Raw genomic sequence first — 23116 nt, 5'->3', positions numbered from 1 at the left:
GAAGAATGAACGGTTGTGGGCGAGAGGGTTGGCGGGGAGGTTCCAGCCGGAGGGACATCGGGAGTCGTCATGAGAATACAGGGGTAAAGCCGCGAGCACAGTAGGCTTTGGCCTCCCCTTGCTGGATGGCGACGACAACAACTCAACAGCTCGTCTTGGAAGTATCATTTGTAATGGGCGTGGTTGCAAGGGTAAGATACATGTAGGTAAGGGTGGATGGAGACCAGGAAAGCAACATGAGAAGACATGGGCGCCGAGAGTACCTATATAGAACTTACAAGCCGAGGTCAGGGTTTCCCCGCCTCGATTCGAATGCCCGTGCCCATTCCATTGCCGATATACAGGACTGGAGCGGACGAGACGATCTACAGCGATCCCGCTGCGCAAACCAGGTGCTAGGGTTGAATGATACCATGCATAAGAGCGGATGCGGGGTATATACGGTCGAGAAAGGGGGATAGAGGGCTTCGCTCCCTGCTCCGATCTGAGGAACGAAGCTTGTTGTGGCTACCTCATAAAGCATAATTCCAAAACTGGCAATATGTGAGACAAGTAAGGCCAAAGTGCTGAGCCATGTGGTGACATAGCACACCGGGGCTCGGACCCTTTGCTTGTCTCACAATGCCAATGCCCAACTCCTGGAACCCCGTTCCCCGGATCGACACAGGCACCCGGGATCATGCATCGGTTGGGCCAATCATCTACCACCATAAAAAGCTAGCAGCTGGAATTCGGTCACATCTGGTCATGACTGGCTTGGACATCTACTATGTAAGGGATTGACACGAGAGTAATGAATTCAGTGACTGGGTCGATACTAAATCAGGTCCTAGGATACGGCGAAGTTCAGGGATGGTAGACTTCCATCCAGCCAGACTCTTGAACATCGCCCTGGATGTTGATAAACCCGCCAACACTCATTATTTGACTAGGAAGTATTATCACTATGTTGTTGTCGAAAAAAGGGGACCCTTGAAGAGACATTACCTTGTGTTGCTGAGATTACACTTGGCCCGGGAGATGGAAGGTCACTTCCCACTAAACCCCTTTCCTTTGCTGAGAAAAGTCAACTCATGCCCTTTACCTCGTCAGATCTCGGTGTCTTTCCACCCCAACCATGCTGAACAACTACCACATCTGAGCCCTAATTGTGTGGCGTAAAGGCTAGTGAACAGAGGTGGTGATCGGTTGCCAGTCTTTCGTCTCGACTGTGAACAAATCCCACATTTCCCAGACATAATTTACTTACTGAACAACGAGAAATAAATCCCACAACCATGCAGAGTGCCCTTCCCCGCTGTTCATCGCACGTGCTTTGACCCGAGCTTCTTTTATAACTTCGAATCCTTTCAACAATCGCAGCTCGCCTCCTCCATCACAAACTTTACCAGGGACCACCCATCCCTCTTCACAGCTTACTTACCCTTTGACAACGATAGTGGCAAAATGTGCCTGACCACCTTTTTTATCTGCCCTTTCTGTGGTCTCCGGTGCGGCCGGTCGGAGACGCAGTGCCGCCACGGTCGAGGTAATTGCTTGGGGGCCTTTGGGCAGGAGCGCTGCATGAAGGCGCCGCACTTTGTCGACTGGTTCTGCAATGGGGCGAATTGCCCTTACAGCCGCGAGAACCAGCAGATTGCCGAAGAACGAGACCGCGCTTTTCTCGAGGCCCAGGAGGCGGGTGACCAAAGCCGCATAAGCGGTTTGCATTCCCCAAGAGCCAACAGTAAGTCAGACCAAACATCATCCCCAGATGTGCGTATATATATCACCTGCTAACATCCCTCCCCCCTTTTCCCGTTTCCCAGGTCAAGACCCCATCATCATCTCGGATTCCGACTCCGAAAGCGACGTCACAAGAGAGGTGACAGTAATCGAGCTCGACCAAGACCGGGAAATGACAGGAGTAGAACCCGACCGCGACCCCGACAACGACCGAGAGATGACCGAGGCCCCCGAGGTCACAGCCGCTCCTCCCGCCCGAGCTCCCGCCCCGGCCCCTAACTACAACCCAGCAGCAGCATCATCAGCAACACCAGCAGCCCCCGACTTCCACTTCTGGGCGCGACAGCCGCCGAGCCCACTCTTCCGGGCCCCCACGCCCATCCTGCAGCGGCCGCCCGTGCGGGAGCTAGCGCCGCCGCCGTACGCATCGTTCCTGACCAACCACCCGGCGGCGCACCAGCGGGTGGCGCTGGCGCACGCCGATGTGGAGCGGTTCCTGGTGAATTTTGACGCCGAGACGGCCACCCGCGTCCGCGCCCTCGCCGGTGCCATCGCCGCCATCGTCGGCGCCAACACCTCCAACCGCTGGCACCCGCTGGAGGATCACATGCTGGAGCTGCTGATGGAGACCGGTGTCTCGTGGAAGTATGCGAATGTAAGTCTTTTTTTTCTTCTTCTTCTTTTTGTCCCGGGTCGGAACTGGATGATGGCTAACTGCTTGTTTCTTTTTTTCTTTTCTAGTTTTTTATCCAGCGACATTCCTACAACGCGTGCCAAACTCGCTGGGTCCATATGAGGAGGCGGTTGGCGGCAGAAAGGGCTGCGCAGGCGGCAGCCGAGGTTGAGGAAGCGGCAGAAGCGGACAACCAGGAGGAAGAAATGGGCGAGGAAGAAATGGGCGAGGAAGAGTCAGAAGAGGACGAAGCACCGTCAGAATCGTCAAAATGGGATGAGGAGGACATATAGCAGGATGCTTGACTTTTTTGTCGGAAGTGGAAGGAAGGTTGTTTTGGCGGAGTTGTAGATACCAGGGCCGGCCCGGGGGAGTGGGAGGACGGCGTGTTCTGAATCGACCCTACCAGCTCAAGGCGTTTAAGGACTAAATGAAGAACTAACGGTCGAAGTAGAGTTTTGTAAGAACGACTATACCCCAAGCATTCATTGACGCCTTCTGCAAGTTCATACGGGAGATATAATGTGTGATGTTAGTACGTTTCAGTGTTGGTGGAAGCTGGAAACTGAGATGATGGTGGTCGACGGGAGTGTGCAGGAATTCATGGGGGACATGGACATGCTGATAAACCCAACCAAAATGGTGAGAGCAACAAGAAATCGGAACATACGCAGGGGATCTTGACACAAAAGATTACAAATATTGTATTAATCTCGTTCTGTGAGTTAGTTGTGGCGTAGGGTTTGGCTTGATGACCACATGCAGATAGAAAGATAGGGGTTGGTGGGATGCGCGCCAGGCCCCGGGCACAAAAGCTATTGAGAACTAATTTATGAAATACAAACGCGTACGCATACTTCAGTCTGATAACTTCAACCAATGCGGCGGTGGTGACGCGCGGCCCTGCTCCAGCCTAGCCTTCCTGTTCACGGTGCGATCACCGACAGGGTTTTCTGTACAGTACGAAAAGAAACTTGAATTGTGAGTTTGAGATGGCCCTTGGGACGCCACCGTTAAATCAATAATTACGGAACATTCTGATTCCGGTAGAGCAAACTGACAGGGCCCCGGAGGAGGAAACGACATGGAAGTATTAATTCCAGTGGTGCCGATGCCCCTGAGTTGGCTTAAGTGACACAACAAAAGCTGATTCAGAGCGATAAATAAGAGAGACAGAGACTATAGAGAGGTAGTGTAGTAACCTGATAGAAACCAACTTTCAAGGACCCTCCTAACATCTTCAATTCCGTTGTCCCTGGCTTCAGCTATGAAGGGGAAGGAGGTACCTGCTCATCTTCCATCCCACCACACCGTTTCCGATCTAGCCACCACGCAAAATTCATTTTCATGCTCCGGCGGGGGAACAGGGGGCAGGCTGACCCCCTTGACCGACGCCCTTGACCGACCTGCTTGACCCAACAACACATCCCCCGTTCGCCCAGATCATCTTCACAACCGCCTGACCAGCCACACCCGTCGACAGAATGTGCATCAAAATCATCTTCTTCTGTCCCCGCTGCGAGGTAGACTCCGGGCACTCGGAGATGAGGCGACCTCATGGTGGTCCGGGCTGCCTGCAGCCCGATATCTTAAGACGGGTTATGCAAGCCCAACACCTCACCGACTGGTTCTGTGAGAACGCGCGCTGTATTTACAGCAAACGGAAGCAAGAGGACGCCGCCAAAGAGGTGGACAGGATAGCGGAGGACCAGGCCATCGAAAGCATTGGTCGCAATGAGTCGGATGGTCATCGTAGGTTCCATGCTGGCTTTGCGTCCCGATCCCAACATTCAAAGTTGCCAATCCTAATCTTGTTCGTCGCTCTTGCGTCACAGTCGATGACACGGCCGAACCCAGGGCCGACGGCCGAGAGAACTCAGCCGACGGCGCCGAGCAGGGCGTGACCGCGGATGTCGATGAGGCCCCCGCCGCTGCCGCTGCTGCCGGCAACCCGCCTGGCTTCGACCACGATGAGCTGGTGGCGGCGATTGCAGCCCGTGCGCCGCAATCTCGCCCGAGAGAGTGGTTCAGTGAGGAGGAGGAACTCCTCACACTACTCCGTGGCCACAGGATGAGCCATATCCAAATCTCGGAAGTTAGTTAGCAACTCGGACAGCCCGGAACAATGCCAAATTGAGGGATTATTAATAAACTAACCTCTTATTTTTGTCTCGCAGCAATACATGACCAGGCACAACGCCAATGGATGCATGTCTCGCGTCTCGACGATGAGGAAGCAGGGTCGCTGGACTGGGAGCTGAGGGCCGAGCAATTTGTCCTCAGCGCTCCCACTTTGGTACCCCGACCTCATGGCGATGGTGTAAGAGGATGAGTCTCGGATCAAGCGGGTGGTTTCAGTTGAGGGTGAGAGGAACAGTCGGGGTGGGGGGGAGCAGACGGCCGGAGGAAGAAGACGGGAGAGTGGGAGGAAGAAGAGGCAGATCAGGAAACCAACCAGCGAGGGTGGCCAGCGAAGAGGACCTGAACTGGCATAATGCCAAGTTGTTGTCACGAAAACTTGTGGAGGTTGTGAATGTGGGGAGGAGCCCAGTGATGAAAGCGGCCAACTCGGTAAGTTCAACGGAACAGTGGGTGGCCCTATCCTTTCAAGGTGATCGTTCCAATTTTGTGATTTACTTCTTGTGCGTGACCAGCTGTTGCCTGGTTAGATACATACACAAGATCACGAGGACAGAAGAGACGGGACGAAGAATGAACAATGATCAAGCGATAAGCAAATTGTAACATAACATAACAAGTATTCACACGGTGTTGAGTTGAGGCTGCCACAATGTTGGCATATCTCTTCCCTTCCAATTAAGGACGACCTTTTCCCTTTCCAGAACTCTTCCCAACCCTTTATAAACCATTCTCTTTCATTCTGCACCCTACCCATCCATTCCACCTTTTATTCTGGTCTGGTAAGGTACCTTATTCAAACCTACCACAGCAACCAACCACCAGGATGTGTGTCACCATCCAATTTACATGCCCACGGTGTGATTCCCTCACCGGGGAGTTCACAAGGGTATCGTGTAAGCACATGGACTGCTGCAAGAATGAGCCGGTTAGACAGCCTATGCTGAAGCTGAACCTTAAAGATTGGTTTTGCGGGACGGAAGGATGCGACTATAGTCGCAAAGGCCAGGAAAGGCAGGACGAGATGGTCAGCCACATCCTGGCCTCTCAGTACAAGAATTTGGGTAAGTCCTCCAATTTCCCTTGGTGAGGCGGCTGGAAAGCTCCGAGCCTGACCCCTTTGCGCTCAACTAACACCTTATCGTTTACAGAGAATGACATCGTCCGGCAGAGTATTGAAGATCACAAACCCAAGCTTGAATGGGACAATTCCGACGTGATGGATTTGGGCCCTGAACCTCCCCGCCAACTCTTTGGCGCGCGCCCAGCCCCGGCCCCGGCCCCGGCTCCGGCTTCGACCCCGGCCCCTGGCCCCGCTTTGGCCCCCGCTCCCGTCCCTGCTCCGGCACCCGCTCCCATGGCCGCTCCGGCCGCCGCTATGGCTCTAGTCGCCCACCCCGCCTTGGGCCCCGCGGCACCATACTACTTCCACCGCCCCCAACCAAACCCGGGCCGAAACCAGGTCCAGGGCCCGCCTCCGGCGCCCGACCTCTCCGCGTTCCCCCCCGCCGACGCGGGCACGATCAGCCGCCTACTGCAGATCATCACGCCCCAGAGGCACGGCACCGAGGGGCAGCAATGGCTGCCCGAGGAGGAGGAGCTGCTGGAGTTGCTCTGCGACACCTGGAGGCTGCCGACCTGGCGCGTGTCCAGGGTAAGTTTGAATTCACCCCCCTCCCCTTCTTTCCCTCCCCCAACCCCCCATCGTCCATTTTGTGGTGTCGGACAGTTGCGCTAATATGTTGTTTTGTGTAGGAATTTATGCCGCATCGCTCGAAAAACGGCTGTGACAGCCACCGATCTCAGTTGAAAAGGCAAAGGCGTGGGTGAACAGCAGCCGTTTTTGGCTGTGTGGGGAAGGGGGGAAGGACTATTGGTGCTTGCTTACAAGAAGGAATGTTCTGGTTGGAGAACAGGTTATTCAATGTCTTCTTCGGAAGCGTCTATCAATGTCGATACTCGGACAGTCACGAAATGTGACAGGTTGGTTGGGAGATACCAGGGATTATTGGGGACTTGGTCATAGTCCAGACTCTGCTGGATTGGTTAGTGGATTTGGAGTTGTCACATGGCAACTGGGATTCTTCCGTCTACAATCTATACCACAAAGAGCACGACCAGCACTGGACTGCACCAATAGAACGAACATATCATTTTCCTTACACACCTACCTAGAAAGACCACCTCCCCAACGGCGTCCAAATTTCCTAAGGTATTTATTCATCATTTGCCTCCAGTCCACAACCTATTAGCATGAAAAGTCCTCGAGAGAATGTCTCAGGCTAGCTCTCTCGCACCAGGTCCGTCTTTTCATCATCAGGGTGTTTTATTGTTTTTTACCTGTTACCTCAGAGACCTTTAGAGGTAAAGTAGCCTAAAGGTAGACGTATGTAGGTAGGTAAGGACGTAAGGTGTACCTTGGTCTTCCGAACAAGGAGAAGTTGAGCTTTTCCTAGGCGGGGGTACCCGTCTGATGTCTGGCCGCACCATCTCACGACATACACGTCATATTGAACTTGCCCCAACTTACAAGAAATAAACAGGCCCAAGTAACTAACATCACGTGAGAGAAAATAAGAGCAACCGACTCGAGTCAGGCACTTCCAGCCTACGTCATGATTCATTACTTCATCCCATTGTAGCTCCTACACGTTGCGCACCTATTGAACACCTAAGCCGTCGAGTGCATCCTAGAGACGAGTTGCTGATCACAAAAGTATGCTAACGATGCTGAGTAACCCAAAATTTACTCGGATGTGGACCGTAGAACAGATCGGCCTCATGTGTGAGTTGCGTCGTGCCTCTTAAACGAACGTCATTTCTACGTCGTAAAATAAATCACGCGTCAACTACGTAATAAGAAGTCATCAGGTAGTGAGAAATACGTCAATGACATCATGATAGCGCCTCTTCACTCTGCCTTGAAGATGATAGCATCTAACTCCATCCATATAACTACCTACCTAGGTACCTATCTACGTGTATTGTGTGTTTCATCTTCCCAAAATATCGTCAGTCTTGGGCTTGTCTATCTCTCGTCGTATCTCGCTAACCATTCCGAATTCGTCCGTCATCGCGAATCACGACCCAGGAGCCACGAGCTTTCACCCCTTATAGCCGACCTTCCGTTAAGCGGCGACGACGGGAACAAGGCGATACTGGGTCTAACTGCAAAACCCGTGGAAGCCGACCCGGTTGCATCCCGCAGTCTCCTCTTGGGCCTACCGCTTGAGATCCTAGCTAACATTGTGGATTTGATGGCAAATGACCACGCCACTCTTGCTGCCCTGGCTTTAGTTAACAGCGATTGCAGAGAGCTAGCTCGTTCCTGCCAGTTCGCCGAGGTCTGCTTTAAATACGAGGCCGACAAAGATGACCCGCTGGGACGGTCAGGTCAACTTCTTCGTCGGCTCTTAGAAGAGACCCGCATCCGGCGCGGCAGCAGTGACATCCCAAGCGATACTACCCGCCCGTTTTTTGTTGGGCCTTACATCTGCAGAGTGACAGTTCACCAACGCATGGAGTGGCTCTCACTGGATGACCGCCGTTACAACCCAAACTATGTTCTAGCCCATCCTACAGCCGCAGCTCACTCTCTCAGGGGGGGCTACCAACCCGATGCAGACGCCGCCAGCAAGTACATTACGACGTTCCGCGCCCCTCTCCTAACCGTCCTGAAAGAGGCAATGCCAAATCTCGAGTCACTTTCTTGGATGCGTGGCGCGTGCCTTGACATTCCCTTCTCCCTCGGAACCATTACCCACCTACCCATACGACGTCTCGAAATCTCTGCGGCGGCCAAGATAGGGGAACCAACCACCTTGGAGGCGCCCGCAGCTCCAGTAGCGCCTTCACTAGAATATCTATCCTTTGGCGCTTATATCTGCAGGGAATGCGTCCGGGTTGATAGGGAACGAGCCGACGACGCCCATGGCCGTGCTCCGACAGCGATTTCGCTCTTGATCAAGTCCCTTCTGCGGAGTTGCAACATGACGCTCAAGTATCTCTACTTTGACGGCAGGTGCTTTGGCGGCACGGGAACGATTTCCTTCGGCCAAGAACGTATCTTGTTCCCCCGTCTCCGACATCTTTCCCTATTCTGCATGAAAGCGGACATGGATGCGACGGCTTGGTCTTCACTTTTCTCTGCACCGCTAAGACACCTTGTCTTACCCTTCTTTCAAGGTACAACTCCAGCCCCAGCTTACAGACAGGCCTTATCCGCCTGTCAAACTTTCCGCGACCTTAAGACGCTGGAGGTGCCGTATTTTTTTAACCGGGATAGCCGGGAGGACATACCAGATATTTTGGGCTTCATTTCACGCCATCCGCACCTTGAAACACTGTCAGCGGGCTATGGCACGGCCCTGGACATGGACTCACTTCTCCTTCCCTGCCTGTCCGACGGCAGGTGGTCGAATCTCACTTCCCTGAGCTTGGGGTGGCAGCAGCTCCAGATCGATAAAAAACGACAATCTCGAACCATTTTAACCCTTGCCACAACGTCGATTGCGGCCATTGGAAAAATCAAGTCACTGGAGAAGTTGCATCTCAGCGTTGGCAACAGCTTTGGGTCGCGTCATCAATGGTGGATCGACCACAACGCGCTGCGGTCAAACCTCAAAGGGTTGGGAAGGCTCAAGAGACTCGCCTTCTCGCGAGACACATACTTTGCTCTTGGCGGCATGCCGTTTTCGCGCGTGGAAGACTACTACAGGTACCCAATTATGCCACCGGGGGAGGGGGGTGATGTCGCAAGCATGGGAGGGCCAGTATTCCGCGTTAAGTGGCAGCGCGGCCAGCGCCTTCACCGCACACGCATGATTCCGGGAGGGGGCAAGCACGTCGCTCACAGCTACCGAATTTTGCCAGGGGGTGATGTCGCAAGCATGGGATCGACATCATCCGGCGTTAATTGGGAGCGCCTTCACCGCAGACGCATGATTGGGGAAGCGGACAAGTACGTCGCTCTGTTTCCGGGGCTAGTATGGATTTTCTGCGGCCAATGGTCGATGGGTGTTCGAAAGGAGCAGACGTCAAGCGGCATAGTTCGTTCTGCTGTGCCATTAGGCGAGATGAGGGATTCACAAAGGGCGCTTCTGTGTCGGATGTTTTCGATGACAGAAGTTGCAGACCTATGATAGAACTGGGGTCTTGGTATGGTGCCCAAGAGTAACAACGGAAGGGGTTCCACCATTCTTTTTTGTTTTGTCTCGTTGTTGACTGGAGTTCCTTCAGGGAAGATCCATGGCAGCATAGCCTTTCACAACATTAGCCGTCACCAAACCCAGTGGGACATAATCAGCCTCAAGGCAGCCGAACAAATCTATCCTTGGATGACAGACAGCCTCCACGACGGTTTTGAGTTCATGCTAGAACGATTGTACAATCAATGTTGCCCTAGCTACATTACAATAAACCTACTCAAGCAACGGCCCCTTGCCCTGCTCCTCCAGTTCGGCACCCTTGCCGCCGTAGTTAGCCGGTAGCTTCTCCCCCAAGGCAGCCACCTTGCTGTCGGCAAACTCGACAGCCAGGTTGCCGCCGTTGGACATGGGGTGGAACTTCTTGATGGTCTTGGGGGCGACGAAGAGCTTCATGAAGGCGTAGACGAAGCCCATGATGGCGGGGACGTTGACGAAGAACTTCTCCTTGAGCAGCTCCGGGTAGTTCTGCGCGAACACCTTGATGGTCTCGGCGCTGGCCGACTTGACCTGGGGCGACTGGCGCAGGAAGCTGATGGACTTGTAGTCGTGCACCTGGAAGATCTTGTACGGGTCGTACTCGGCCGTGATGGGCTTGGTCGCCGACGCGAGGTCCAGCTCCTGTAGCGCGAGCTCCATCAGTGCCACTCGCCAGTCGAGGAACCTGGTGGAGGGGTTAGCAGGTAGGCCAGCAAGAAAGACAGGTCCGTGCCATTTCACGGTCCCCCCATGGAGGATGCAATCCTTACTCTTGCAGCTTTCCAAAGGTCTCATCAATGGATGTGACCCCGCCGTAGATGTTCCAGGTGAACACCTCCTTGGCCTCGGGCTCGGTGGAGCCGTCCTGTAGGTACTTGGTGACATAACCCAGGCCGTCGAACTTGGTCTTGCTGAAAGCCTTCTTGACGAGCTCTAGAGGCTTGGTCTTGGCCCGCCACTCGAGGGTCTTGGTGAGCTGGTCCTTGGCCTTGTCCAGGTCGCCCTCGTTGGCATTGAGATACTTCTGCAGAACGATGCGGGTCGGCACGTGGGTCTCGGGGTCGGCGAGCGTCACGCCCCAAATCTCAGGGTGGCCGGTGGCCTTTGCGGCGGCCCACAACTTGGCAATGGGCGTTTCATCGTCAACGGGTGCCTTCTCGACGAGGGGCTCCTTCGTCTCGGCAGGTTCCTTCGTTTCGGCAAGTTCCTTGGTCTCGGTAGGTTCTTTAGTCTCGGCGGGGACTGGGACTTCCGAGTCGGCTTCGGCAGGGGCCGGGGCGTCCTGGGCACCCGATGCTCCGGGAGCGGCCGGAGCGGCTGGAGCGGCCGGGGTTTCCGGAGTTTCCGAAGGTGCCGTAGCGGTGGTGGCGTTGTCTGCAGCAGCAGCAACAACAGCAGGTTCGGGAGTGGAGACGGTGTCGGGAGCAACCGTTGTGGGCGCAGGTTGCTCCGCAAGTTTCTGTTCGGCGGCGCTCATCTTGATTGGCCGCAGACTACCAAAAAACAATTCTTTTGGCGCAAGTGGAGGGTACACACGAATCGACGCCGTAAAAGCGGCAACGATTGCGAGCGAGGACACTCTTTTGTGGAAGTCGAGCTTGCGTGAGCATCGAGCTGCCGACAATTTTGTGGGTCGTTTGTGAGCTTGAGTGGAGCGGAATCGGCCAGAATTTTGCCCCGCTTTAAATAGTAATTATCGGCAACCGGATCTTCCCGAAGAGATCGCAAGCGATCGATTTCTACATATCAAACAATTGCCCGAACAGGAATCCTAACCCTAATTTGTGTCCGATCAAGGAAGAAGACACTCTCCCAAGCCTCCAAGAAAGTATCAACTCAATACTTTCCAAACCATCCATGAATGCATCACCATTTCCTACCACATTAACGCAACCTCGAGATGTCCCCCATTGCTCCAGCTGTGGCACCCGCCCATGATCCGTCGGGTTCCCGTCCACATCTTCACTCTTCTCTGCATTCGGGCCGTCGCAATTCACTAGGTCATAGGTGCCTCGATCGCCGCACGATTTTACCTCGTCTGGGCTGTACGTGTAGGCGCAAGTTTGCAAGTCCGTCATGCAGTCCGGTTCCGAGCCCTCGTCGTCGTCTCGAGTTGCATGATTTGCATCACCAAAAACCTTCACCACCATGCCGTTGCCCGCCATGGTGGCCAGCCGGGACACGTCGACGGTGGCCCATTCCCCAGTGGTGAACTCCCCAAGCGTGTTCGGTACCTAGCCGTATGCACTCAACCGCGTTGAGTAGTTGTACAACCCGGACAAGCCTCCGGAGACACCATTCGCGACCGGGGCCTAAATCGCGTCCACTGTCTCGGGGAGCGAGAGGCTGATGTACGGTTGCGGCCCTTTCATAAAATTGACCGCATCGTCGCCTGCCGCCTTGTACCAGGCAACGCCCCACGGCACAATTCGAGGTTGGCTTCTCGCAAGCTGCTATTGCCTCCGCGCTTCGAGGGCCCTGGGCCCGCAGCCAGGCTCAACCCCATAGGCGCTGCTTGACAAATAACGGACATGTGAGCTGCAAGCAACATGAAGGCTCAAAGCGCATTTTGGTCGATCTGATGCTATCGCCGGTCTGACAATCCTGACTCGAGGACTCGGCATCCGTTTGGAAGACAGGTGGGCTTGGTGGGCTTGACTCGGCTGAGTCCGCGCTGCCGTTGCCTTTCCGTGCAACTGGTGTGTTGGCGTACGCCGTGACGCGCTGGAGCACACGAGACACGAAAAAGGCGAAGATGACGAGTGTCATTCTGTCCACCGTCCCTATTATGCGCACAAATGCGTGTAACTTATCAAAGTCAATGAATACAAAACCAGTCATGGGTTGGTTGCCTGTCCGGTCTGAGCAACATGACTCGCCTTGGCCATTGTACTTCATCTGAGAGAATGAATTCCAAAGCAATTTACATGATTTTCGACACCCAACCTTGAAGCCTACCAGCCCTAGTTTAGCCGAGAACATCAACGCATGCCCACCCACTCCATGGAACGAAACGAAAGCCCTCCAGAATCCCAAAAAGAAACCTGATCTCCTTGCCTTTCGCGGCTTTTCTTTCCTGCCAGAGGGACTGCCGCCGCACAACATGCCAAACATTCCCAATACCGGCGCTCGCTGCCCCGACGGTGGCAGCTTCTACATATGCGAGAACAACGCGACCGAGTTCGTTGGATGCTACATCCTGGATCCCTGCGCCGACGGTTCGGGCAAATGTGCTCACGATGATCTCCGCCCGGCCTCTTCAGGGGCAACAACAACGACGAAATCCCGGAACAAGAGTGCAGCAGTCGCAGCTCCGAGGCAAAATGGTACATCTGCGCCAACGACAAGACCAACTTCATGGGCTGCTGTGATCATGCAAATCCCTGCATTGCTGGAAGTTGTCAGCCAGGATACATGGCGCCGGCACGACTCAGTTCCAACGACTCTGACCGCGCAGCCTTTCTCGAAGAAGTCCTGAAGGCCGAAGTTTCAGCATCCGCTTCCTCCTCTACTACGGCAACGACAAGCACTGGAAGCGCTTCCGGTTCCCACACGGAGCCTACCGCCGATACCGCCAGCGCCGCAACGGGCGGAGCCGGAGGACTGCATACCGGCGCCGTTGTGGGAATCACTCTTGCTTCCACGCTCGCTGCGATTGCCATACTTGCATTTCTGGTCTTTAAATGCCGGAGTGGATGTGAGTTGCGAAGGGGCGGGCGGTTTCCTTGTGGCTGGGCGGCTCCGAAAGGAACACCCAAAATAACTAGACCTGGCGGTAAGTCAGACCCATCACACTCCAGGATAACGAGAGAAGGTGTGGCAAAGCCGGTCTGACCAGAACATCAATTAGTCTCAGAGCTTCAAGTGGTTGCGCCAGGACAAGGCATCACGGGGCCGGTAAATGGCCCGATTTCGCCCTCTGCACAGTCCTTCGGTCCCGGACATCCATTCCGAGAAGCGTGGATGCCAGAACCGACCATTCCTGTCCTCGTTGAGCTTGATGGAAACCGCTGGACACCGTCAAATGGACGGGCACACCCCAGCGGCTACACGGCAAGATCAGGACCTTGTTGAATGCAGAAAAGCTTTCACAGACCGCGGTCGCAAATCTGTATTTGAGTTGCAATCGTAGAAGGGCGTGGGGGGTTAAGGTCCCAGCCGAACACGCGGTCCGCAACGCACTATGACCGAGGCCGGCCCACAGCTTTGGTTTGGTACCGCGCACCCGGGAACCCGAGACACGTTTGCCAATATATGCAGGCTTTCTGCGGTTGGCGCGAAAAGCGGGAGGGGGCAGTGGGTTGTGTTTCATCTGGACTGTGGCCGGCTTGCATTCCAACCACTAATATTGTTGTTTAAATGCGCTGTCATTGTTCAGCCCCCCCTCCATTTCGCTAAGGGGGGCCCGAGACTGTGGCGGATGCCTCTCATTAGTATTGTACGATCTATCATCTGCAATATTCTATGTCAAAAAGAACCGAGCTCATGATTGAGAATGCAGGTTCCCAAAGTTATAAGGTCTGCTCATTCCACTCTTTGAAGTGTTGCCAAACCATCACCTGGTTCAGCTACTGCCCTGTTAGTGCGTCTGACAGCATTCCAATCACCGCTGACTACGATACGATACCAACCTAGCCCGAACCTGATCGCCCTATCGTCTAATCCACCACGGCCATGAAGATGCTGCTCTGGATCGCTCTCCAGCTCGGCCCAGCATGGGGGACAGCACTGCCCGAAACCAAACCCTCGTTGGATCCGATCCCCCAACACATGTCTCCCTTCCAACTCGGCGGCCACACCAAACCCGAGGACTACGGGCGGCCGGTCAACATCGACCTGGAGGTGTGGACAAGGGGCCAGACACAGCTGCAATGGTACGGCGAAATCACCGTCGGCACCCCGCCGCAGAAATTGTAAGTGCAGACAGACAGACCGACCCATACACCTCGGTACTGTACCTACCTCATCCCGCCCGTTTCTAACCCTCCCTCGCAGCAAACTCATCTTCGACACGGGCGCCTCGCTCATGCTGATCGCCCACAAAAACTGCACCACCTGCGGCAACCACCCGCTCTACGACCCAGCCGCGTCACAAACCTTCTCCGCCCAGCCGGGCTACCAACTCGAAGTGACCTTCGGCAGCCAAGGCGGCGGCACCACCTCGACCCCCGAAGGCCAAGGCGCCAACTGCACCGTCGTCACCGACACGGTACGCATGGGCGGCCGCGGCCCCGCCGCCAGCGAGTTCCTCATCTGCGACAACTACTCCTCCGGCCTGCGCGACCAGCCCCCCGACGGCATCTTCGGCCTAGACTCCACCCCCTACGCGGTGTGGGACGAGACCCAAGGCACCACCACCGAGTACCAGCCGGTATTCTGGCACCTCGTGGCAACGAACCAACTCCCCAGCCCCGAATTCAGCTTCTCCTTCACGCGCGGGCCGCACCGCGCGGGGGTGCTCACGCTGGGCGGCACGGACCGCTCGCAGTACGTGCCCAGCACGCTGCGCACGATCCCGCTCAACTGGCCGCTATCGGAGTCGCGGTGGCGGTGGGTGGTGGACGTGCGCGGGGCGCGGGTGGGGGACGGGCCTGTGCTGGCGAACTCGACGGATGCGGTCACGCTGGTGGATACGGGCGGTGCGACTATCATCACGCCGGATCGGGAGACGACCGCGGAGCTGTACGGCCGCATGTCGAGTGAGATTCGGCCGCTGGATGAGCGTGGGGCGTGGGGCGCGCCGTGTGGGGTGTTGGATCGCGCGGAGAGGGATGTGACGTTTGTGTTGGGGAGTGCGGAGCGGAAGGTGGAGGCGGTGGTGAGGAAGGAGTATCTGAATGTGGGCGAGTATCCTGGCATGCCGGGGATTTGTCAGGGGGTGTATACGGACCCGGAGCGGGTTGCGCGTGTCACAGAATGACCCAAGAAGCGGCCCGGGGCGGTCGCAGCCGAAGGCGCAGGACGCCGGCAGCCAATCGCTTAAGAACCAATGGGAACAGTTATCACCGGGTTTCAGTGATAATGGACGATTATCACCAGTGCACCCTTTGGCTGCACCGAACCGAAGCATCCTTTGCAAGATTACCTTCACTGAACCCTAACAGGATAGGATCCTGGAGTAGGTTCGTCACAGCGCGCGAGCCGATCCGTGGCCGCCCAGCGTGGATCGTGGGCACGCCGTTGCTAAGGTCGTATTATACCGTGTGGAATGGCGTGGAGCACACGATGGGATTTGCGACGCCGTCTCATCGGGATAAGGACTGAATGCGGGGTTTGGTGGTGGTGAGGGAGATCAAATTGTTGCCTGGGCGGAAGGAGTCGCTCCAGTCTTGACTTGGAATGGAAAAGGGTCAGGAGTCAGGGGCAGTCGTTGCCGACACCGAATGATGCAATACTTAAATCATTTCTTTCTTTCTCTTAGGCCCACGAGATACAGTAGTTTTCGGTCTCATGTGAAACAGTTGATCACCAGTGTAGGGCTGAGTCGACGGGAGCGAAAGTGGTCGGCTGACAGGGACGCGAGGTCAACTATTGGTCGCCTGCCGCTTCGATGTGCCCCTCCCACGTGTTGTATGCATCCCCCTCTTCCCCCCCACCAGCTGCAACTCATAAGGCAAGCGATCACACCTCAGGCAAGAACGTGTACAAAACTCTCTTAAAAGAACCCCAACTGTCTTTTCTTGGCTTTCTTGGGTGTCCGGCGTCGAGCTCAGAGGCAAAGGTGTCTCAGCAGGACAACGCTGGCTGAGTGCACCTGCGACCCTCAGGTGTTTGAAAGAGGCGTCGACATGGTGACTTGGTCGTAAATCATATTCTGAACATGTTAATATAAGGTGAAGTATGATGGGGCACCATGGGATGGCGACACCACTTTTGGCTTCCTTCTTCTTTCACAAACCTGAACTAAAAACTTGGTCCAACCGAACAAGTTCGAATTCAGCCAAGAGTCGACTCCCCAATATCAATCAATACACCACCGTGCCGACCTTCATTATTATTTCCTCGTTCTGAAGATACCAAACACACGACAACAACACCAATCATCCACCCGCTATATCTATCCCCGCATCCCGGCCCCCAAAGATGACCCGACCGCGCGGCCTGGTGCAGTGGACGGACTGGTGCTCGACCTGCCGCCGCCACGTCACCTTCTACAGCTACAGCTGCCACTACTGGCACAGCACCACGCGCAACTGCCGCCGCTGCGGATATGACGCATGGGTTTGCGCCTGCGAGCCCCGACCCTGGCGGCCCCGGCGTTCCAGACGCCAGCGGCCGGGCTGGTTCTACACGCAGGCGGAGGTCTGAGTCATGGGCTGGCTGGCTGACCTGATGGCATTTTGCCCGGGCTAGGGCCGGCTCGGGTGCGGTTTACATTTTGGGTGCATGTGGTGGATTGGGTTATTGATTTTTCTTACACCCCCCCCCCCCCCGCCCCCCTCTTCGCCTTCCTCTCCCCCTTCGGACCGACGTCGTCGGCAGATCGCTCGGCAATTAGACGGAAGCGAGAGGTTAGACGGCACTGCCTACTTACCTTTTAGATTTCATTTGTCACAGTAAGTTGTCCCGAGCATAGCCGCAGAGCTATGCGTTACACATGAGCTAAGTGCCTAGGTTTGCTAACAAAATACCTAGGTAGGTATCAGCTTGCACGATGGACTTGATGGCGTGGGACGTCTGCGTTAAGGCTCTATTACGATGTTTTCCTTTGTGGTCGGTGTGTCTTACCAATGCATGGATTACTGCTCAGCTGGAATTCGTATCAGTCGTATCTTGGAGGTATGCATGAAGATTGGCTGGCCTTGGTGACGCGTGGGTGGCCATGCAGCCCGGGGGTGGTGATGGACGGAGGAGCAGGTGTTCATGTCCTTGTTTTGAATCTGGCTTTGCCAAAGTATTAGACCTTGTGCTATTCTTAGAAGGATCTTATTCAGCATTTTTAGAAGCCATCAGACTTGCTGTGTAACTCAGACAAAGTCTCCGGACGGTGATTACCCCTCTCGTTCAAACTCGTGCTCTGCCCAATCTGGTGGCCAGCCCGGCATGGCCACCTTTCGTCAAGGTTAATGCAACTTATCCAATCGCTGCGCACCGTCTTGAAATCGGCCTTGGGGGCCGGGCATTCCCTGCAAGGCGTAATGCTGGCTCGTGGGGGTGGAAAGTCGAGCAGGAGAATCGGTCGAAGAGGCTAGGAGTACTCGGAGGTGATGTGACTAATCTGGTGGGATGAAATTGCTTCGAATCTCTGGTTGCCCGTCTAGTGCGTTCCGATTCATTGCCGTGGCCGCTGGCGGAACATGAAGCCGTATTCCGTTAGCTGAGTGCGCTGAGAAGGACTGACTGTGCCGCGAAACCGCATCATTGACATCCTCAACCGAGCGTATGGGATTTGGAAGACTGGGATGCTGTTGTGGCGCCAAGGATGTTTTTCCAGAACAGGTTGGCGAACTCGTCTAAGCAAGGGTTGTCACACGGAGATATATTAATCAACGAGATGGTTTCATCGTTAAAACCGAGTACCGGGTTAGGGCAGCTTTGCTTGATCTTAGCCTGCGTCGATATTAATTGCGCGTGGCTGGTTCTGTAACAACCCCTCCATGAGATCTTCAACAATAATAACTATAAGTGCATACAACGAGGATTCTCGCTCCTGTGATAAACCCTTGCTTCGAAGCTCGGGGGTAGCACGGCCTAGCCCCGAACCGCCCCGGTATACGGATAACTCGGCAAAGCACTGTTGCCTGGTGCGGTGCCCTTGGTCGCTAGTTACGCCCGGCTTCTCCGTATCTCCGCTCAGCGCTCTCAGGGGATGGGATGGATGGCGCTCCCTCGTGATTTCAAGACAGTGCAGGGGTGCCATTCCGCTCGGGATGAACTCCCGACGTTCCAGCCACAAACCTGCACCTCGGGTCACCACTAGTCGTTCCTGATATCCCGCTACCAAGACCAATCAGGGGCTCAGCCTTCGTGAAGGAGCGGCTGTAACCCTCCGCGGCTGCACGTCTTTTCGACAAAGTCCATGTCAACGGGCCCAAGCAGAGGTCCGAGCAGATGGCCGAGCAGATGGCCGAGCAGATGCCCGAATGCCGGCACTTCAAACAATGTAACTCAAACATGCAAGAATTCTCCGAGTTGCGTGGTGTCTACCCGCGATAGCCGAGCATGAAAGCTCCGTCGGTGTTGGATGTGTCCCGCTGGGCATATTGTTCGATTTGAAGAACGCCTCTCCCCAGACTTTGGATCGAAGATCTGAGACGGATCTTCACAAAACAGCACTCTGTCCCAGAGAGTCCACAAGTTTGGATGTAAGGTTCCTGCATAATCCTTGGGGCCATCATGTTCCCGGCGGGCCCTGCCGGCCCTACCGGTCCAAAATCTCCATGGTCCCACCAGCCGGGCGTGTCAAATTTCTAGACCACGTGTGCGAGGCTTCGATTGCAACATAAGCCTCGAGGGGTAGTACTATGTATTTGCCCGAGCCGGGAAGTGTTGCTGATGCACTACCTACCCTGGACAAACCCCCGGCCGTGACTTGTGACACCGACCACAACCTCCAATCAACGCTTGGCATTATCGACGAAGGAAGAGTGAGGATTCGACGGCCCTTGTGTTAATCCCCCCCACCCATGTCTCTGGAGGGAGCAGAGTTGAAACCAGACGTCTTCCCATTAGCTCATTTCGTAGGGCCCCCACGTATTTTTACTTCGTTTACCACCGAACCGCATTTTCGCTACGGCTCTCGCTAACCAGAGCTTACGTTTGTGTTGCGTTACTAGTCTCTTTCGCGTTTGATTTGGACGCGGCAGCGTCAACGCGGACGCAGGCCCCTGGAAGCCGTCCCTGGCCCCGGTGGCTCCCACATCCCGCGGACGGAATACTACTTTGGACATACGCCAGCGGGAAACATGTCTGAATGTAGGGAAGGGAAGCGACTTTGATCGGCGCGAGAAATATCCCGAATGGGAAGAATATTGGCACACTGACCCTGTTACATGCCCGCACGACTTGTGACGGGAACGTTCCGGGAAGAGACCAAGCCAGATTGGAGGAGGACTTTGTTGCTTAGGAACCAAGTCTTACTGGCAAGTGGCAACACGAGTTCTGGGAATAGTAACAGATATGTGAAGCTTGGTTTCTCAGCACGCACGTCAACCCCTCCCCCGCGTGGCGCCCTCGTGTCACACATGCTGTACACCCATACATACTTCCCCTGCATGGTCATAGGGCTCTAGTGCATGAGTACGCCCAGGGGCTTGGACCCAAGGAACCGTATGAGGTCCCAATTGGGGGAAGGATCGGCCATGTGCAGGAAATATTGGATTCTGACACGGGCCACGGTCTGGCGACTGCGCGCGAAGGGCTCCTGTATGATACGAGGCAGGGTTGGGCTTCCACGCTTCCACCCACCTCACCGGCCGGTAACCCGGACGGTTGGGGGCGGCTCTGCGCGCAGCAGCTTCCCGACCACTCCCGGGCGCCCTCCACTCCATCGACATACCCAAAGTGACGGACAGCACTCATTCCGGCCTGCGTGCCTGCGTGCCTGCGTGCCTGCGTGCCTGCCTGTCTGCCTGCTTGCAAAGTCCCTGCGCGGCACGGCTAAGATTACCATCGAGACGACCCCCAACTGCACCGCCCGCAGACTATTGATGCGTGACTCAGGAGACTCAGCACATGAGGGTAGACGCGGCAACGTCGGCGATGTGCCCAGTGCGGCGGCTCTTCCGGCTCGGAGGACGCCTCGCCTCGAAGCTCGAGGGTCAGAGTGAGCCGGTCTTGCCGGCCATGAAGTCGCGAGAAAGGAGACTAGAGAGAAGTATAAGTAAGTGACGCCAGCCAGGTGTTGAGAAGGTCTTTCGTTACTCACCAGCCTCATATCTCCCGACCTTGGGACACCTTCGTTGACTCTCTTCTATCTGTCTAGTGTCTTCTTCCAGAAGGACACGCTCACCTCTAATATGAGGCAGTCTATCTTCTCCCTCCTTGCCACAGTCACTGGCGCCCTCGCCTTGAGCATCCCCCTCACCCCCGATGGCCTCCTCCAACCACGACAGGCGGGGTGTGAGAACACGCCCGAGACCCGCAACTGCTGGGGCGAGTACGACATCGACACCAACTACTACGACGTCTTCCCCGAGAACCCGGGCCCCCCCAAGGAGTTCTGGCTCTCGGTCGAGGAAGGGCCCTGTTCGCTCGACGGGTTCGAGCGGTCGTGCATGACGTTCAACGGCACGGTGCCCGGGCCGACCATCATCGCGGACTGGGGCGACGAGGTCATCATCCACGTGACCAACAACATGGCCAGCAACGGCACGAGCATCCACTGGCACGGGCTGCGCATGCTCAACAACGCGCTCAACGACGGCGTGCCCGGCGTGACGCAGTGCGGCCTCGCGCCCGGCGAGACCATGACCTACCGCTTCCGCGTGACCCAGTACGGCTCGACCTGGTACCACAGCCACTTCAGCCTGCAGTACGCCGAGGGCCTCTTCGGCGGCATGATCCTGCGCGGGCCGGCCACGGACAACTACGACGAGGACCTGGGCCTGCTGTTCCTGCAGGACTGGGCGCACGTCGAGGCCTTCACCAACTGGCACGTGGCCAAGCTGGGAGCTCCCCCCACCATGCCCAACGGGCTGATCAACGGCACCAACACGTTCGACTGCAGCGGATCGGACAACGCGCGCTGCGTGGGCGGCGGCAAGAAGTTTGAGATGGTGTTCGAGCAGAACAAGAAGTACCTCATCCGGCTGGTCAACGTGGCGGTGGACGGGGCGTTCCAGTTCAGCATCGACGGGCACTCGCTCAAGGTGATCGCGCACGACCTGGTGCCGATCACGCCATATACCACCGACAGCGTGCAGATCACCATCGGGCAGCGGTACGACGTGATTGTCGAGGCCAACGCGCAACCCGGCGACTACTGGCTGCGGGGCGGGTGGAACACCAACTGCGGTATCAACACCAACGCGGACGACATCACGGGCATCGTGCGGTATGATGCGAGCAGCACGGCGGACCCGCAGACGGAGAGCAGCGTCGACCCGGCCAAGGACTGCATTGGCGAGGCGCCGTGGAAGACGGTGCCGCACTTGGAAGTGGACGTGGGCAACATGCGCGGTGGTGTCGTGTACGAGGAGATGGGCACCAAGTTTGACGATTACTTCAAGTGGACCATCAACACGAGCAGCCTGTACCTCGACTGGGCGGACCCGACCATGGGACAGATCTTCGAGGGCAAGAACCTCTTCCCGACCGAGTACAACGTTGTGCCTGTCAATGTGAGTTTCCCTGCCTCCGCTTGGAGAGAGAAAGGAAAACGATCAAGGGAGAAAGGAATGAGGAAGAGATGTGCTGACCAGTCCATCCCAGGCGTCCGGCACCGACCCAGAATGGGCCGTCCTCGTCATCCAAGACACGAGCAACCTCAGGTAACCAACCACCCCCTCTCAAACTCCCACCGTCATCGATCCCCTCAATAGAAGCTGACCTCCTCTTCCCCCTCCACAGACTGGCGCACCCGATCCACCTGCACGGGCACGACTTCTGGGTGCTCGCGGCCCAGGTAGGCATGTTCGACGGCGACACGTCCAAGTTCAACACGACGAAGACGTCGCGGCGCGACGTGGCGACGCTGCCGGCGAACGGCTACCTGGCCATCGCCTTCAAGCTCGACAACCCGGGCGCGTGGCTGGTGCACTGCCACATCGCCTGGCACGCCAGCCAGGGCCTGTCGCTCGAGTTTGTCGAGAGCCAGTCGGATATCCAGACCGATGCCGTTAGCAGGCAGGAGTTTGACGACGTCTGCGCGTCGTGGAAGGCGTGGTCGCCTGTTTGGCCGCAGGATGACTCGGGTATCTAGATGGGAATGGGAATGGAAAGGGGTGGGCGGTTTTTTGCTTTGCTAGTTACTTGTTTCCCTTGGTTGGATCGCGGGGTTGGGTTGCCTGTTCGTCATTTTGTTGTGCGGCGATCCCAGGAGTAGGCGAGCAGTTGGACATCCAGATGTTGTATTTTTGGCCTCTTTACTTTTAGTTATGCATGAACACATCTCTCCATTTTTTTTTTGTCTTGTGAACATGGATCCGTCCAGACCTGAGAGTGATAAGAACCGGCACTTGTCGTTGCTTGGGAGCATCACGGCGGATTGTGGCATTGACTTGGCTGATGAATGATCCTAAAACAAAGAAAAAGGGACGGCCAAAAATAAAAATATTGAGTCGAAGCTCTTTTCTGACGTCACACCAGTTCTTTACGAGGTTGATGGAAACCCGTGTGTGCATTCAATTGAGAGAAACTTGAAGAAATCACGAGGGAAACCATGACAACGAAGGGACGTTGAGAAATGGAGAATTCGCGCTGAACGGCTGGCAGCAGCTGTCGGTAGTGTGACCAG

The 23116-nt window shown here is 55.8% G+C and overlaps 8 protein-coding genes across 8 annotated transcripts; 6 read left to right on the top strand and 2 right to left on the bottom strand.

Annotated features, from left to right (window-relative positions):
* Positions 1 to 1563: 1563 nt before the first annotated feature.
* Positions 1564 to 2691, top strand: F5144DRAFT_606148 (uncharacterized protein; the record flags this gene model as incomplete). Its single annotated transcript, XM_066791477.1, has 3 exons — positions 1564 to 1726; positions 1809 to 2380; positions 2467 to 2691. The coding sequence occupies 3 exons, from the start codon at positions 1564 to 1566 to the stop codon at positions 2689 to 2691; spliced, it is 960 nt and encodes a 319-aa protein (XP_066640401.1).
* A 1583-nt stretch (positions 2692 to 4274) lies between these two features.
* On the bottom strand, positions 4275 to 4709 carry F5144DRAFT_595806 (uncharacterized protein; the record flags this gene model as incomplete). Its single annotated transcript, XM_066790730.1, has 3 exons — positions 4275 to 4373; positions 4467 to 4486; positions 4556 to 4709. 3 exons carry the CDS (start codon positions 4707 to 4709, stop codon positions 4275 to 4277), a joined length of 273 nt encoding a protein of 90 aa, XP_066640400.1.
* A 594-nt stretch (positions 4710 to 5303) lies between these two features.
* F5144DRAFT_658725 (uncharacterized protein) lies at positions 5304 to 6590 on the top strand. Its single transcript, XM_066793216.1, has 3 exons — positions 5304 to 5601; positions 5689 to 6191; positions 6293 to 6590. The coding sequence occupies exons 1-3, from the start codon at positions 5364 to 5366 to the stop codon at positions 6365 to 6367; spliced, it is 816 nt and encodes a 271-aa protein (XP_066640399.1). The 5' UTR covers positions 5304 to 5363; the 3' UTR covers positions 6368 to 6590.
* An 874-nt stretch (positions 6591 to 7464) lies between these two features.
* F5144DRAFT_540090 (uncharacterized protein) lies at positions 7465 to 9678 on the top strand (the record flags this gene model as incomplete). Its single annotated transcript, XM_066787139.1, has 2 exons — positions 7465 to 8504; positions 8559 to 9678. 2 exons carry the CDS (start codon positions 7465 to 7467, stop codon positions 9676 to 9678), a joined length of 2160 nt encoding a protein of 719 aa, XP_066640398.1.
* Positions 9643 to 11359, bottom strand: F5144DRAFT_583998 (phosphatidylinositol transfer protein SFH5). The gene is made up of 2 exons (XM_066789588.1): positions 10491 to 11359; positions 9643 to 10405 (listed from the first exon to the last, which is right to left on the bottom strand). Exons 1-2 carry the CDS (start codon positions 11195 to 11197, stop codon positions 9958 to 9960), a joined length of 1155 nt encoding a protein of 384 aa, XP_066640397.1. The 5' UTR covers positions 11198 to 11359; the 3' UTR covers positions 9643 to 9957.
* Positions 11360 to 12823: 1464 nt separating this feature from the next.
* On the top strand, positions 12824 to 13794 carry F5144DRAFT_595803 (uncharacterized protein; the record flags this gene model as incomplete). The annotated part of the gene is made up of 3 exons (XM_066790729.1): positions 12824 to 13046; positions 13130 to 13417; positions 13571 to 13794. 3 exons carry the CDS (start codon positions 12824 to 12826, stop codon positions 13792 to 13794), a joined length of 735 nt encoding a protein of 244 aa, XP_066640396.1.
* Positions 13795 to 14400: 606 nt separating this feature from the next.
* F5144DRAFT_498061 (aspartic peptidase domain-containing protein) lies at positions 14401 to 15984 on the top strand (the record flags this gene model as incomplete). Its single annotated transcript, XM_066786247.1, has 4 exons — positions 14401 to 14633; positions 14716 to 15051; positions 15130 to 15626; positions 15854 to 15984. 4 exons carry the CDS (start codon positions 14401 to 14403, stop codon positions 15982 to 15984), a joined length of 1197 nt encoding a protein of 398 aa, XP_066640395.1.
* A 3072-nt stretch (positions 15985 to 19056) lies between these two features.
* Positions 19057 to 23044, top strand: F5144DRAFT_623570 (multicopper oxidase-domain-containing protein; the record flags this gene model as incomplete). The annotated part of the gene is made up of 7 exons (XM_066792158.1): positions 19057 to 19103; positions 19945 to 20138; positions 20177 to 20259; positions 20304 to 20485; positions 20645 to 22001; positions 22093 to 22151; positions 22231 to 23044. 7 exons carry the CDS (start codon positions 19057 to 19059, stop codon positions 22580 to 22582), a joined length of 2274 nt encoding a protein of 757 aa, XP_066640394.1. The 3' UTR covers positions 22583 to 23044.
* Positions 23045 to 23116: the final 72 nt, after the last annotated feature.

This window comes from Chaetomium tenue (genome assembly GCF_020726465.1).
Source record: "Chaetomium tenue strain MPI-SDFR-AT-0079 chromosome Unknown F5144scaffold_6, whole genome shotgun sequence".
Classification (NCBI taxonomy): domain Eukaryota; kingdom Fungi; phylum Ascomycota; class Sordariomycetes; order Sordariales; family Chaetomiaceae; genus Chaetomium; species Chaetomium tenue.
This window is presented reverse-complemented; position numbering and strand designations above follow the sequence as displayed.